At 41.9% G+C, this 17,340-nt stretch overlaps 1 protein-coding gene across 2 annotated transcripts in view; it reads left to right on the top strand.

The window, feature by feature from the left end:
* niban2b (niban apoptosis regulator 2b) overlaps positions 1-17,340 on the top strand; it is a 33,993-nt gene that overhangs the window by 14,366 nt on the left and 2,287 nt on the right. For both annotated transcript variants that reach the window (XM_063490470.1, XM_063490471.1), the window contains 9 exons: positions 3,010-3,177; positions 7,854-7,969; positions 8,721-8,825; positions 10,869-11,031; positions 13,623-13,810; positions 13,935-14,090; positions 15,207-15,320; positions 16,486-16,593; positions 16,742-16,853. In XM_063490470.1, coding sequence (XP_063346540.1) covers positions 3,010-3,177; positions 7,854-7,969; positions 8,721-8,825; positions 10,869-11,031; positions 13,623-13,810; positions 13,935-14,090; positions 15,207-15,320; positions 16,486-16,593; positions 16,742-16,853 — 1,230 coding nt within the window. The remainder of the gene's footprint in view (positions 1-3,009; positions 3,178-7,853; positions 7,970-8,720; positions 8,826-10,868; positions 11,032-13,622; positions 13,811-13,934; positions 14,091-15,206; positions 15,321-16,485; positions 16,594-16,741; positions 16,854-17,340) is intronic.

Genomic DNA, 17,340 nt, shown 5'->3' with positions numbered 1-17,340 from the left:
CCTGACCCCTGTTATTTAGTAGAAGACCACAGTGGGGTGAAGCTGGGGTGGATAGTGTGCATCCAAAGTGTTCATTTGTCACAACAGGTTCCAGGACTTCAGCCTTACTGGTTGAATGTTGTTGCTGAAGGTACTGAGCTCTCTCTGTGGTGAAGCAGGCCACCATTTCTCTTAACTGTTAGTTGAGAGCTGCCATTGTCTAAATCAGGGGTGGCCAACCCGCGGCTCTCGAGCCGCATGCGGCTCTTTGCCTGGTTTCATGCGGCTCTTATGTTCATATCAAAGTTTGTGTTTGTATTTTGGGTTTTTTTTTGTGTTGTTGTTTTAAAATTTGCGTGTTCGCTTCGCTTGAGTTCAATACGGTATTTTCATCAAATGCGCATGTGTGTGAGATGAAAATACCACAAAGTTTCCCAGTAGGAGCAAGTTCGCCCTTAAAATGGCAGGGAAAAAATGCACAGCAAAAAGAAAATATGAAGATGAACACAGGACGTTTTTAACAGAGTGGGAGAGTTTATATTTTTTTGTTGAACGCAATGGCAAGCCATTCTGCCTTATATGTCAGACGTCATTAGCGCATTTCAAAGCTTCAAATCTTCAGCGCCACTTCAGCTCACTCCATGCTAACATCGACCAGGAATTTCCAAAAGGGACTGAACTTCGCAAGCACGAGTTGGCCACTTTGAAAAGTCAGGCAGAAAAGCAGATACAGTTTTTCCAAAAATTTACGAAGCGGTCAGAGACCATAACGCTCGCATCCTATCAGCTGGCTTGGAACATTGCACGGGCTAAAAAGCCATACAATGAAGGGGAGTTTGTTAAAAAATGCCTCAGTGACGTTGTTGAAATCTTGTCTCCTGAAAACGACAAATTAAAACGCGTGGTATCAGACGTCCAACTGTCCCGCCACACTGTTGAACACAGAATATCGGACATCAACACGGCTATTGAATCACAGTTGCACTCTGACCTTCAAGCATGTGAGTATTTTAGTGTCGCATTGGATGAGAGTTGTGATATACAAGACAAGCCTCAGTTGGCAATATTTGCACGGTCTGTGTCAAACGATTGTGTGATCAAAGAAGAACTCCTGGATATTGTGCCATTAAAAGACAGAACCTGTGGCAGAGATGTGAAAGAAACCATGATGGCTGCATTTGAAAAAGCAAATCTGCCCATAACGAAATTAACTGCAATAGCCACGGATGGAGCACCAGCCATGATGGAATCTGTGAACGGGCTTGTGGGGCTGTGCAAAGCTGACCAAACTATTCCTGACTTTTGGAATTTCCACTGCATCATCCACATGGAGCAACTCGTGTCTAAATCATTGAATTTAGATAACGTTATGAAGCCTGTGATGGAAATCGTCAACTATATCCGCACACATGCGCTTAACCACAGGCAATTTAAGAATCTCATCGCTGAGCTGGACCAAGGGCTTCCAGGTGACCTGCCGCTGCACTGCACTGTGAGGTGGCTGTCAAAAGGCCAGGTACTATCTCGCTTCTTTGAGCTTTTGGATGCCGTGCAACTGTTTATGGAAGAGAAGGACAAGAACTATCCCGAGCTCTCGGACCTCAAGTGGATTATGGATCTGGCCTTTTTGGTCAATATGCTGTGTCACTTGGACAGACTGAACCTGACCCTGCAGGGTAAGTTAAAAATGCTGCCTGACCTGGTGCAAAGTGTGTTTGCGTTTGTCAACAAACTGAAGCTGTTCAAGACACATATTCAAAAGGGAGATTTAACGCATTTTCCCACTCTGCTAAAAGCCAGCGGGCAAGTCGCCAGCACCGCCCTGAGTAAGCAAAGAGCCAGATATGCAACGCTGATTGAAAACTTGCACAAAAGCTTTGTGACCCGGTTCCATGATCTACAATTGAAAAGGCCACAGATTACGTTCCTCGTCGACCCATTTAATGCAGAGACCGGCTGTTTGAAAGTCCCGCTAGTCACAGATGAAGCTGCGGCTGAGTTGGAGATGATCGATCTTTGTGAGGAGGACCAATTGAAACCTGCTTTAAGGGAAGGGACCATTGAGTTCTGGAAAAGTGTGCCAATGGAAAAATACCCCAATGTCAAACGGGCTGCGCTTAAGATACTGTCAATGTTTGGGTCAACATACGTCTGCGAGTCTGTGTTTTCTACCCTAAAACATGTGAAATCAAAGCATCGATCTGTTCTGACTGACACTCATGTGAAAGAATTGCTTCGAGTGGCAACAATGGAATACAAGCCAGATTTTTAGAGGATTGTTCAAGGCAAGGAATGCCAGAAGTCCCACTAAACAACATGCATTGTAAAAGAAAAATGCTATTGTAGATTATTATATTTTTGTTTGTGGACTTGGTTGAACTGAGAGTTTGTGTGTGTGAGACAGTGCACACAATGTTCATTGTTGAAAATGACTGGCCTGTGGTTTTAGTACTGTAGGAGTCCATTTCTGTCATTATCATGTTGGTGTGTGACATTTACAATAAATCTGGCTGAGCAGAGATGTGTGTATTTTTTGTGCGTGTGTGTGTGTGAGAGAGAGGGAGGAAAGGATGGGTGATGTTCATGTGTGCCCATGTGTATGATGTGGCTCTTTGCGGTAACACAGTAAAAAAAAAAAAAAAGTGGCTCTTGGTCTCTGACTGGTTGGCCACCCCTGGTCTAAATACTATATAATCATTTTTTTTAGCTGTAAAAGGCTGATGGGGTAAAGCACACGCAAATTTGTTAATGCGGTAACTGGAGAGCGAGGCGATGCAGGAGTTTAACACTGAGACTGCAGATGTGTCTTCTTGGAGGCTGAGGGGTCGCACTGGCAGCCACGGTGTTTCTGAATGTTGCTGTGTTCAATAAAAGGAAATGTTGACTGCAAAATCAGAAATCTTTGCACACTATCAGTGAGCATGGACAACATAATGAAGTCTTGGTTGCATTTTTGTTACAGTTTAACTCTACAGAGAAACTTCAAGACAGGTTTTCAGTGTATTATTAATGCAATGATTTGATTTTTAGGTGTTAAAGCCAAGATGGGAAGTTCCCCCTTTCTAAAGTGTGCCACTCCGTACCCTCTGATAATGTGGCACCCTTATGCCCGCCACTACTATTTCTGTGTGACGACAGAGAAAGAGCAGCAGAAGTGGTATATGGTACTCCAAGACTGTGTCAGACACTCCAACAATGGTGAGTCATGCTAATGTAATGATAGAATAACCTTTTATTGTCATTGTGCATGTACAACGAAATGGTGGGTGCTCCACACCAACTGTGCAGGGTGTAAAACTATAATAGTAGGACAGCGAGAATAAATAACAAACTAGAGGAATCTATGCAAAGCAGGAGGAAGGCACACGTTAGAGGACAGGCTGCAAAACAAAGAGAGAGCTGCTACTTTCAGTCCACAACAGTTTTATTCATGTTTGTCAGAGCTCTGGATTCTTCTCTGTGGTGTAAACAAAAACTAGATCTGCACGTTGCTTTTCTTTCTTCTGCTCTCCTGCTCGTTTTTCCTTCTCTGCTTTACTGACTGTTAAGTCTGTTACTGTGATTGAGACTTGCCAATAAAGATGTCAGCCCCCTGAGTGAAGCTGGAGCTCAGCTGATAACAGTAACTACATACGGGCCATAAAGTCATATAACAGGGCTCTAGACTAACTTTTTGACATGGGCGCACCGGTGCGCCTAACTTTAAAAATTTAGGCGTACCGGCACAAAAGTTAGGCGCACTCAAATTTTTCAACCGCATCGCTTAACACCGCAGTTTTACATGTGCACTTTCTTTGGGGGGGAAGTCCATACAGACAATATTCATTTCTAAATTATTAACTAACAATCTTGTGCTTAAAGTGCTTTGTCAATATTGTAGAAAATGTTAAACTTAATCATCATCTTGGCCTGACGACCTGTTTGCTGCTGCCTGCTGCTGAAAGGCAGTGGGGAGAGGGGACACTTGGGCAGTGCATTTATTGCAGCATATAATGTGTTTTCTGGATACACTGCTGCTTTTTCAGCATTCAAAGATTGATGGCACTGTGTCAGAGCACTGGCTATGAATTTCAGACGGATCAGGCCTTAACTTAACAAAAAAGTTATCAATAGTTTTTTTCATCTTTTCTTATTACCCACAGCTACATCCACTTCTGTCGGGCCTAGGCTGCTCACTAGGGCTGGGTATCATCACTGATTTCTATAATCCATTCGATTCCGGTTCTCAAAGACCTGATTCAATTCAATTTAGCCTCAGACAGTCAGAAATATTATAATTCTGATCATTTATCAGTACTGATACATGTGAGACTTCATCAGAATTGTGAACATCACAGCAGATGCCTTTGTGTGAAAGTAACTGAGAATAAAACACAGAAAAACATGAAGGAGATTTTTCTGGTCTGGCTTTTTATAGCAGATGACCTTAAAAATATTCTGTAATATTCTGTAATTTTGCACAATTTTAAAAAGTTTACATTTCTTCAGTATTGAACAGCAGAAACTAGGCTTTCTTGTCCAAGGTCATTTAAGTGAAAAAAAGAAAAAGACAGCGCTGTAAACAACGGTAGACTGGTGGGTAATAAGCGAATGGATAATGCAGAAAACAGAGATTTAAGACGGGAAACTGTTCTTGAAGTACAGAGAGAGAGAGAGAGAGAGCTGTGCATGAAGTGTGATTTTTATCGTTGTGGAAGCAAAACAGCAAAACTCAGAGCGAATTCATGACGACATTGATCAAATGTGAAGCGTAGTTTGCTGCTTCTTTGGCTGCTGGCTCGGCGAATTTTGGTTGGAGAGAGACAAAACCTGCAGCTCAGAATAAGCGCAAAAAAGACGGAAACACAGCGCGGACGGTGGGCTCGGTGAGCTCCGACAGCGTGTCCGTCTACGGGCCGTCGGGTGAGAAAGCCGAGAAAGACAAAGCTGATTCTGATGCGTCGGGTCCGCTCTGTGTTTACGTCTTTGTGTGGAATCCGTTAATGAATTGATATCGCCTTATTCAAGCTACTCACCTCTCTCTTCTACCTGCACTTCCAACTGGACCACGGCCAATCAGAGAGGTCCCGCCCCTGACCATCTCTGATTGGTTTAGTCCACGATAGGGCATAATGTGTGTCTATTGTTGACCACACGGAGAGTTGCAGAGATTTTTTTTTTTTTTTTTTTTTTTTTTTTTTTTTTTTTTGTTACCCGAAAATATTTTTTTTTAGTCGCACCACTGAAAAATTTGGTCGCACTCTAGAGCCCTGTATCATATATACTCCCAGATAGTCTGACTATAGTGAATGAAATAAAGTTGTCTTCATTAAATACCCTGTGAAATAGTTTAGCCCTCGTACTGTCTCTCACACACACACACACACACACACACACACACACTCATGCTTACCCTAACCATCAGAAGTGAAACTAAAACAAATACCTGAATCCCAAATATACTGAGATAATTTAAATTTAACACTAACTGGTTCACCCGAAAGACAAAGCTCCAAAACACAGACTTAACAACGTGGTGTATGCTGTACAGTGCAGCGAGGAATGCCCAGACCTCTACACTGGAGAGACCAAACAGCCACTTCACAAGCGCATGGCACAACATAGAAGAGCCACCTCCACGGGACAAGACTCAGCAGTCCATCTGCATCTTAAGGATAAAGGTCACTCTTTCGAGGATGCCAATGTTCACATTTTGGACAGAGAGGACAGATGGTTTGAAAGAGGAGTGAAAGAGGCCATCTATGTCCACTGTGAGCGAAAATCTTTGAACAGAGGCGGTGGTTTACGACACCAACTGTCTGCCATCTATAATCCAGTTTTGAGTTCCCTCCCCAGACGCCTTAATGCCCACTCACATCCTGGGCCATCTGACCTCAGGAAATCACATGACAAGGTGGGGCCAGGTTTCACAATGAGCACACCCGAAACCCTGGCTGATTAGGTCCCACACCCGCTTTCACACCTTGGCTCATGTGATTAGAGGATCACCAGGGGGTCCTTTGTCCCTCTTTGAGGGGATACTCCCACTGGGTTTAAATCTGGGACTCTCGGCCATTTGACCTTAGAACTGAAGAAGCTTCTCGGATGAGAGGTGAAACGTCTTCAAGCAACTTAAAGAAGTCCAGACGCTTTTCTTTGCAAACTCCTTTGACTACGATGACCTGGATGACTGAGAACCTTCACAGACTCTATGACAAGGGTTTTTTTTTTTTTGCCTTTGTTTTGTCTTTTCAGAATGGGCATAATCTGCTCTCTCTTTCTAGTCCCTCTCAGGACTCTTGCTGCAGTATTTTGGATTAACTGAAGGCTTTTCAGGGAGTTTTTAGGACTTCCTGATAATAATGAATTACAGTAGTCCAGCCTGGAAGTAATAAATGCATGAACTAGTTTTTCAGCGTCACTCTGAGACAGGATATTTCTAACTTTAGAAACAGATATGCAGACTGAAGGGCAAACATGACTCCTCGAACCCTCAGTCTTACTGGAGGCCAAAGTAAGACCATCCAGAGTAAGAATCTGGCTAGATGCTGTATTTCTAAGATTTTGAAGGCCAAGTACAATAACCTGTGTTTTATCTGAGTTTAGAGCAGGGGTGGCTCAGAGGTCTCCTGTTAGTTTTGTTGTGGCAAATCTCAGAACAGATCTGAGGTGTTCATCACTCAGCTGGGATCTGTGGAGTGCTGCTTTGTTGTTGTCTGTTCACACACATACGTGGAGCCAAACAACACCAGCATCCTCTGTGACATCATCTGGATGCTTGGTCCCCTCGCTGTAATAAAGTGCATTTTACACTGCATCTTCACTGCGTGATCGAGGTGCAGCACAGACTTACACAGGGCTTCCTGGTGGATTATGCAGTGTAAAAAAACCAACCTCCTGCTCAGGGTTGTCCTCTTTCACCCTGCCCTGGATTCTTTTGAGCAACCTGACTTTTTTCCAGTCAGATTTGGCGATCCATCTGTGGTGGCCTGACGAGTGTACTCCGAGGTAGCTTGTGCCTCTTGATGACCTCTGCCGTGTGTCATACAAGTCCTCTCCCCACGTTTTGCCCTTTATGGATTGCATGGCCAAAAACTCCTGTTATCTTAAAATTGTCATTAATCCCTCTGATACAAATTAAAAGCTGAGCGGTGTCCTTACACAACTAACCTATAATTACATGGGAAAACAATTACCTTACCAAGGTACATACATTTGTTTTACTACATAATTAAAACTAACTTGCAGATATAGCCTAAATATTGTTCAGAGTTATGAAATCTGATCATTTTTACTTACATTTCTCGTGTAAAACACTGAATATGAAGCTAACAAAATTCATTCATTGTAAAAAGTCATCTGGGCTCCTGCACCCAACCAACCCCCAATTTAATAAGTGGGTCATCTGTTCATTCACCAGGTCCATGCTCGTGAACACAGTGTTTTCTTCAGCAGGATAAAATGATGACACTGTGACAGTTGGTGTGTTATGTGTTTAAACTACAACTTGATTGGTTGGTGGAGGCATACAACTAAAAACAGTTAACTGTAATTTATCCATCCATCCATTAGTTTATATTTACATTTACATTCAAATGAACCGTGGATCATTGTAGGAGTTGTGTGATTGATGATCAAAGTATAAAAAAAGTCAAATTAATTTTGGTAAAACTACCCAGATATGTTCCACTTTTGTTTTTGTTTGAAATCCCCTGGTACCATCTGAAGCCAGGAGAGAAAACTAGATTATTTGAAATGGTCTCCTTAATCTCGCAATGCTGCATTCTGTCATCAGCCCTGCTTTTCCTCCTGTTGAACCTACATTATTTCTCTAATAGAAGACCTGCAGTTATCAGTTAAAAGTTCACTGACGGCTGCTAATTCTTCAATTCCAGGTTTGTCAGATGAGAAAAAAGTTCAGACACCAGCCTTCACTAATGCAGTGCGACTCTACCGTCAAGCTCAAGGCCAGTATGGCACCTGGGAAATGATGTGTGGTGCACCATCACAGGTAGCTTTGGCAGAAATGTTCTTCTGTGGCCTCAATCGGACTTTTGGGGGGGGGGGGGGGTTGGAAGCTGGGATGAAACAGGTGCTATGTCATAAAATGTACCACACCTGGTTTCAAAGTGTGATGATTGCTACAGAAATGTAACATGGTGCATATAAACTTGATTTAACAAAAAAAAATAAAAATTTGAATGACCTCCCTCAACCTGATTTTTCATTGAATTGCGACACGAGGTTATTCGAAGTTTTCACCAAACGCCTCTGATGTCAGAAGGATGATCAAATGCTTTATGCACATGTTGCATCATAGTCAGGCCCTGCTGTCCATGCTTCAGTGCTGAACAGGTTTTTCTAGATGCTTCTGCAAACCCAAATCACATCTATATGTCATTTAAATTAAGTTATTGTCTAATGCTGTGTTTTTAAATCATTCTTTACTGTTTGTCTGATTATGCTTTAAAAAGTCGCCCACAAATAAAATGTATTATTATTAATTATGTGATAACAGACTTACGTTGATGGAAGCATAACCACCTTACGTTGTCTTCTGTGGAAGAAAACTTAATTGCACACGCTGTAGTTCATCTCACATGGCCTGTGTGAGTCACTCTGTTACATTCTGCTTCCTTACATGTGGTAACTTGGAAAACGTACAGAGAGAGGTTACCATGACGATCACATGAGTGACTGTAAAAATGCAGAGTTGTGCTCGTGGTCCTCTTATTTGTATGTGGGAATTGTTTTCCTTGTAGATCTTGTCTAACCTGGTGATGGAGGGCCTCCTCCCTGAGCTGAGAGACCTCATCTCCCCCCGCCTCAAAGGCAAACTCCATGAGAGACAAAGGAGCTGGATACTGGTGAGAAACTACTCTGTGATTATTAGACTCAGTCTTTTGCAAAATAAGTGTTAACCTGCAAGTTTGGTGGATACTGCACCAATGATTGGGGGACTTGTAAATGTTGACATCACCTGTTTGAAATGCTCCTTGTTCTTCTGGAACTTTTCAGGGTCTTTCTAGCACTTTTGTTTCAAACATAGTAGGTATTTTGCCAGAATAACAGGAACTTTAACCTCCTAGGACCTGGCGTCCACATATGTGGACATCACATTTTGGGTTATTTAGACCAAAATACTACATTTTGCTCTACAAGGGCCTGATATCCACTTAAGAGGACATTATACTGCTACTGTTCTATCGAAATTTCAAATGAATATCCTCATATGTGGCTCTCATTTTTCTCAGAAACAAAAATTAGGTAAAAAAACAAAAATCTGGTAATTCTTTGTTTTTATATTTATCAGGTCCCAATCAGCCCAAATATCAAAGAGAAATTAAAAATGCATGCCGTGGAAGAGTTCGGGTCGTAGGAGGTTAATGACAAAGGTGTTGTGTGATTTATTCAGATATATACTACCAGTCAAAAGTTTTAGAACACCCCAATTTTTCCAGTTTGTCATTGAAAATTATGCAGTTGATTGTCTGATTGCACTCTGAAATAAAAAAAGCAGAGTACAAATAAGCACGTGGAGTTAAAAAAAGAAATCATTGAATCAATTAATAGACTAAAATGTATTCTAAACTTTGACTCATCAAAGTAGCCCCTTTAGCAGATATAACAGCTGAACAAACCCGTGCCATTCTTTCTACAATAGAAATCAAATATCCTCCCATATCTGTAGCAGAAGTTCCCATAAATGTGGACCTTGTAGCTGCTTTGCTTTCACTCTTCTGTCCAGTTCATCCCAAACCAGCTCGATGGGGTTTAAGTCTGGAGACTGTGCTGGACACTCCATGTTTTCAAGCTCACCATCTTGTTCTTTTTCCTGAGGTAGTTTTGACACACCTTGGACTTACGTTTGGGTCATTATCTTGCTGTAGGATGAACCCCTGACCAACTAGGTGCATACCAGAGGGTCCTGCATGGATTGCTGTGGTAGCTGTTTTGGTTCAGGGAGCCTCTCACTCTGTACAAGTCACCGACCCTGGATCCAGCAAACAGCCCCAGACCATCACACTTCCTCCTCCATGTTTGACAGTTGATGCCACACACTGTGGATCCATCCTTTCACCCACTCGACAGCGCACAAAGATCCTGCATGATGAACTGAAGATTTCAAGCTTTGATTCATTAGTCCATATTACCTTCTTCCAGTCTTCAGTAGGCCAGTGGCGATGTTTCATGGCCCAGACAAGCCTATTTGTCTTATTCTGACATCTTATCAATGGCTTTCTTGCTGCAGCTGACGAGCGTATGGTACCACAGTGTGTTCAGCACTGCTTTTATGCAGACAGAGGGGGAAGTAATCCAGAAAAGTTGGAACATCTGCAGGAATTAGTAGCACCAGCTTTCAAGGCTTGATCAACCTCCATTGCTGCAGAACAGATTTAAACTGTTGTTAACCCATGTTGTCCCTGAAAAAGGCTTTTTGTATAATTCTGAAATGTACATTATTTTTCAGTTTTGGGTAACCTTACATTTTTATTTATTTTTTTTTAACCTGGCAGTTCACCACTCACCTTTGTACCATTTCAAGCTGTTCATTGTACTGAATGACTTGAATTGTAGTAAATAACTGCAAAGATTAGGGTGTTCAAAAACCTGTGACTGGTAGTGTATGAGCTTATTGAGCTTATTTTAGTGATGTGAATGCAACAGAAAAAAAGGTGAACTACATTTCTTCAAAGGTCTGTAGTTCCACAGGACCTCTCCAGCAGGTACAGCCCAACTGGTTCCAAATTCACCTGTAAACTCAATAGGCAGATATACAAATATATTCACTACATGCATATTCCAAACCATTTACGCTACTATGTGAAACTTAAACAGACGATGTACTGCATAGGTGTGAGTTTGGCAACATTAGCTTCAGGCTTCAGCTGTGTGTTTTGTGTTTGTAGATCAGTGATGCTGTGTACAGCCTGGTGCAGGCGCAGTGCCAGACGCAGTATGAAACAGCGTTGCAGAAGTGTGAGGCTAACCGCTCTTCTTTAGAGGCCTCCATACGAACAGACATGGACCAGATCATCACATCCAAGGAACACGTGACCAACAAGATCAGAGGTTGGGATAAGAACAACACTTCTCCTCATTCAAATACTAGCAGCACATTTTTCAGACCATTTTTCATCTTTGGTTAGTTATAAGCCCATCATCGATAGAATACTCATGGAAGTAGAAGTCGTAATAATAACTGTAAATGTTAAAGCAGTGTTGTTCTAAATATCTACAGGGCTTAAAATTCTTTACTGTGGGTTCAGTTTTAGCTGTAAATGTGGATTCATATCTTAATAGGAACGTTTATTGCTTGTTTTTAAAACTGCACCATGGCAAGAATATCAGTGAGAATGCTTGTATATAAACCTATGAAACCTTTATTTTACCTGCTTTCGGAACACTGGAGCAAAGGAATGATCATGCATCCATCCATGACATCAAGCTGAAGACATGCATCCATGCAGTTAGATGATTGGTTCTAAATGTAGCTGTGAGAGAGAGACTAGCCAGAGAGAAGCCAAGCAAGCACAAGGAAACCAGACAAACTAACAAAAAGGCCACAGCTAATCAGCAACCAACTTACTGTTACATATTTGTAAAAATACATAACATATACATAACATTTTCTTTGCAAACTCCTTTGACTACATAACATATATATGTGTGTGTGTGTGTGTGTGTGTGTGTGTGTGTGTGTGTGTGTGTGTGTGTGTGTGTGTGTGTGTGGATGGAGATATGTAGATGTTACATTGTCTTGGTTTAAAAAAAAAAAAGAAAGATAATAAAAATATAGCAATATCTTACAGTTTGATATTTTAACATCACTGTCGACCTGTAGGAAGCAGGGAGACCGTTTCAGAAAGTTTCAGCTGCAGATAGGAGACATTAAACCAAACAAAGTTACTGAAGGGTAACTTTTTAAATTGTATGATATCTAATCTAAGTGTTCTTCTACTTGTTTCCAGCCAATTAACTCAGTTTAATTCAGCTTTATTTTTTATATCTCCAAATCACAACATTTACCTCAACAATCAGACAAAACCTATGAGCAAGCACTTTGGTGACAGTGGGAAGGAAAAACTCCCTTTTAACAGGAAGAAACCTCCGGCAGGCTCAGGGAGGGGCGGGGCCATCTGCTGTGATTGGTTGGGGTGAGAGAAGGAAGACAGGATAAAGACATGCTGTGGAAGAGAGACAGAGGTTAATAACAAGGATGATTCAGTGCAGAGAGGTCTGTTAACACATAGTGAGTGAAGAAGAAACACCCAGTGCATCATGGGAATCCCCCAGCAGCCTACGTCTATTGCAGCATAACTAAGGGAGGATTCAGGGTCACCTGGTCCAGCCCTAACTATATGCTTTAGCAAAAAGGAAAGTTTGAAGCCTAATCTTGAAAGTAGAGATAGTGTCTGTCTCCCGAATCCAAACTGGAAGCTGGTTCCACAGAAGAGGGGCCTGAAAACTGAAGGCTCTGCCTCCCATTCTACTTTTAAATACTCTAGGGACAGCAAGTAAGCCTGCAGAGCGAGAGCGAAGTGCTCTAATAGGGTGATATGGTACTACAAGGTCATTAAGATAAGATGGGGCCTGATTATTTAAGACCTTGTATGTGAGGAGCAGGATTTTGAATTCTGGATTTAACAGGAAGCCAATGAAGGGAAGCCAAAACAGGAGAAATCTGCTCTCTCTTTCTAGTCCCTGTCAGGACTCTTGCTGCAGCATTTTGGATTAACTTTTTAAAATTTATTTATTTTATTTCACCTTTATTTATGTAGGTAAACCTCATTGAGACACACAGTCTCATTTTGAGCAGCAACCTGTTTTAAATATCCTTACAAAACTACAGCTTGATAAACATACTGTAGTCATTATAATTCATATAACAACCAATTAACTGGAAAAATACAGCTAAAAATAAAATAATAGACAGTAACAATAAAACATGAAGAACAGGAGCAGCCCTGATGCTTCCTCCATTGTCCTTAGGATTTGTTTAAAACCCTTCAGTTCAGCTGTTCAGCATTGTAAGAAAATGCCTTTTTCCCAAGTTCTGTACGTACTGAAGGAACAGTGACTGATAGAAGCTTGTGAGTGGAGGTGTTAGTTACTCTGTTTAGGTGACATACAGGAAGGTAGATACACTGCTAGTAGACAAATTACTGATGTATAACTGAACAACTGGAGGCTTTTCTACTGTGATAAAGTCTACTCTCCACTGCTGTGTAATCAATTATTGTAAATGTAAATGTTATCAGGAAATGATCAGACAGCAGAGGGTTTTCAGGAAACACTGTTAAATGTTCAGTTTCTATGCCATATGTTAAAACAAGATCTAGAGTGTGATTAAAGTGGTGGGTGGGTTCTTTTACATTTTGAGAGAAGCCAATTGAGTCTAATAACAGATTAAATGCCATGTTGAGGCTGTCATTTTTAGCATCTACATGGATGTTAAAATCACCCACAATAATTATTTTATCTGAGCTGAGCACTAAATCAGATAACCTTGGTCAGGTTGCTGACTTTTTATGTCACCATGTTTCTACATCCCAGAAGCCAGGCATGCTTTATTTACAGGTTGTCACACATTTCTAATCTGACATAACGATCCCAGACATTTGCCTGAAACTGCAAGCCTGCTTTTCTCTCTTGTTTTGCAGCCGTGGTTCTTCCTAAAGCAGAGAAGCTGCTGAAGGTGAGCATTCAGCCTTACATCAGCTCCATCCTAGAGGCCCTGATGGAGCCCACCAGCCGAGGTTTCTTCGAGGTCCGCGAGGTTTTCTTCCGAGAGCTGGTGGACATGAGCAAAAACGTCCTGAATGAGGGCACTAAGGAGATGGTGGCACAGGTGAGCACGTAGAAGAGGTACTCCTAGAGAGGGGAATTCAGTTAAGGAGATACTCCCTCTGCCTCCATTGAACTCAGAAACATTTAGTGACATTCAGTGTTTGTAATCTTTTCCTCTTCCTCAGCACATGGAGAAGATCTCAATGCTTGCCTTCCATCCAGTGAAGATGTACAGCTGCTATGAAAAGGTGATGCAGCTGAGTCTGGAAGGTCTGGATCAGAGATTTGACATCTCGAGTCCCTCAGTGTTCATCCAGAGGGTCCAGATCCTCATGAGAGAGGTGATGATCACTTACTGGCAGCTGGCTTTTCAAAGCAGTACTGCATGCTGTATGAATGGTATTCTGGTCAAATGTATTTTTAAAAATCTGCATTTTATTTGTTGAAAATTTCATTTTATTACATTTTCTTATGAAACAACACGTTACAAACGATATAAACGGAGGAGAGGGAGGAGGTTACAATCAGCACTTACTGGTAAATAAACATCACATACTTTGAAAAACAAATTCCCCACTGCATTAGGAACTTAGCCGTTCTCAGATCCCTGAATGTATAACAAATACAGGCAACGTAAATCAAAATGAATATAGTGAAACAAAATGATCCACCTTCACAAACCTCCACAACAGAATACAGTTGGGAACAAAAACAATGACTCAAGAAACAAGTAACACACAAACTTATATCAGCTGACTTCCATGAAAAGGTAAATGCATTAGAATCACTGATGTGTACCTGTGCACTGTAGGAAGAAGCTTAAGTACCCAGAGAGAGCACTAGCAGACACGGCTAAAACAAAACACCACAAAGAAATGCTCCAGTCTGGATTTAAACTGAGGAGCTTCTTTGTGTGATGCACTGAGCATCTCTTATGTAAATATACTCCATTCCTGTGTATTAAATCACTTACAAAGTACATTATGTTGTCGCCTTCATCTCTTAGAATTGAGATTTGTCAGGGATTGAATGAGTTTTATTTCTAAAGAGAACAGTTTAGTTATTATTGAATTATGAATTATTAATTAATTATGAATTTGTTAGTCTTACCGTCCATGTTTGAACTCGAAACATTTCCTGCCTCCTTTTCTGAGGTCAACATTACACTGCTTATGTCTGCTTTAATTTTGTGTGAGCATCTCTCTACTCTGTGTTGTAAGAATAAATTAAACTTGAATAGTTGCTGCTCAGTTTGCAGAGGAATTGAGTACCATGAACACAACAGGACTGCAGCAAGGCAAGTGTATTTGCTTAGGAGAAGGGGAAGTATGACTAGGTGGAGGCACATCATGGAGTATCGTTTTTATTCATATCATATTTTTGTGATATAAAATATACTGATACATTTGAATGCACTCGTGATAAAATAGTGTCCCCATCTCTGTGTCTGTTTACAGCAAATGGACAATGCTGTTTATACATTTGAGCAGATCCTTCACCAGAGTCTGGAGTCTCAGGGCAGTGAGGATCTCTGTAAGACTATCCAGCGCTGCCAGGACAGAGTTATTAAGGTAAAACACATGATCAGTAAAAACCTGTTAGATCACCATTTTATCCTAAACCAAAAACACATGGGAAGAGGAGGTTGGTGGTTGGATTCGCTCCACTTTACAACATCCATATAGAGTGTGAGCATATTAATCCATCCATCTTCTTCTGCTTATCCTGGGCCGGGTTGCGGTGGGACATGCCCAGAACACCTCACCCAGGAGGCGCCCAGGAGGCATCCTTGTCAAATGCCCGAACCACCTCAGCTGGCTCCTTTCGATGTGGAGGAGCAGCGGCTCCCCTCTGAGCCCCTCCCAGATGGCTGAACTCCTCAACCTATCTCTAAGGGAGAGACCAGCCACCCTTTGGAGGAAGCTCATTTCCACCATTTCTTTCCGCGATCTCGTTCTTTCAGTTGCCACCCACAGCTCGTGACCATAGGTGAGGGTAGGGACGTAGATCGACCGGTAAATTGAGACCTTCGCCTTTATGCTCAGCTCTCTCTTCACAGACCGGTACAATATCCACATCAGTGCAGCCGCAGCACCAATCAATCTGACGATCTCTCGCTCCCTTCACCCATTACTCGTGTACAAGACTCCAAGATACTTGAACTCCTCCACTTTGGGGCAGGAACTCGTGGCCTGTTGAGCTATCAGGGTAGAAGTGCCTTAGTCAGGGAGGTCACCACGAAGCTGATGGTCTCTCTGACAGAGCTCCGTCGCTGCCCCTTGGAGAGAGAAGAACCATCCAGAAGGACAACAGTTTCTGCTGCAAAAATGCTTCAGCAAGGGGGAGGAAGACTGGAGATGGAGCAATACTGGAAGAGCATATGGGAGAAGGACGCAGCACATAACGGCAGTGCTCGGTGGCTATTGGGTCTAAGAGCAGACCACAGCAATCTCCCTGAACTGGGACCAGTAACCATCACAGTGGCAGACATCCAAGAAAGGGCCAATAACCTTCCTCTGTACCACATGGAAGCTCCTGTCAGGCATCATAGCGTTGTGAATACTTTCCACATATACTGCATTTGTTCAAAATGAAGTTACAACTTATAGTTGTCATCTGATGCGCACACACGCACGCACGCACACACGCACGCACACACGCACGCACACACACACACACACACACACACACACACACACAGTAAAGCTGTGCTTTTCCTTCTTTCCTGTGGTTCAGAAGTTTGACTATGACAGCAGCACAGTGAGGAAGTGTTTCTTCCGTGAGGCTCTCTTGCAGATCTTCATCCCCTACATTCTAAAGCAGCTCAACCCTTGCTTTGTATCTGTGAGTACATCACCATTTCTTTTCCCAAGAACCTGGAAAATTAATAATGCACAGTTAGGTTTTTGGTTTTTTTTAACAAAGAAAAGCTTTGTGACTGGTTTATTGTTGTGTGTATTTGTCTTGGTTTCATTCTTATTTGAAACACCAGGAGTTGCCACGCTTTGAGGAGCTCATCTTTGAGGACTTTTCCCGCTTCATCCTGGTAGAAAACATCTTTGAAGAGGTTGTACTGCAGTCAGTCATGAAGGACATTATAATGGGTCAGTCTTCTTTGCTGGTATATCTATATAGATGAAGAAAGACAGAGTGAAAGTAGTCAGAACTGAGGGTGTTATACTACCAGGAGGCAACATTGCAGGCAGTGCAATGGGAACCATTAAGAGGTCATGAGGAAAGCCTGCATGGACTCACAAAGTAACAGATCAGACAAAACATGATGAATGTTGAACAAGACAAAAAGGTTTTAAAGCAAAATATCCTGCCATCCAGAGAAAGCCAAAACACATTCTGCAAGTATACAAACGACACAATTCCCCAGAAAGGTCCAGGTGCTAACCAGCACTCCTCGAGTCCAGACGGGTCATCCACTAATTCATCTAATTCCTACATTTGGTACATTATGAAAAGAAGATGAAGAATAGGCCTTGAATTGTGCAACAGATCAAGGTGATGCAACACAGATGCTGGTATCAAATTCTAAAGAAGTATTTAGTGTTTAAAAAATGTCTCAGTGTAGTGGTCACAGCT

The sequence above is a fragment of the Pelmatolapia mariae genome, linkage group LG12 (assembly GCF_036321145.2).
Source record: "Pelmatolapia mariae isolate MD_Pm_ZW linkage group LG12, Pm_UMD_F_2, whole genome shotgun sequence".
Lineage (NCBI taxonomy): Eukaryota > Metazoa > Chordata > Actinopteri > Cichliformes > Cichlidae > Pelmatolapia > Pelmatolapia mariae.
This window is presented reverse-complemented; position numbering and strand designations above follow the sequence as displayed.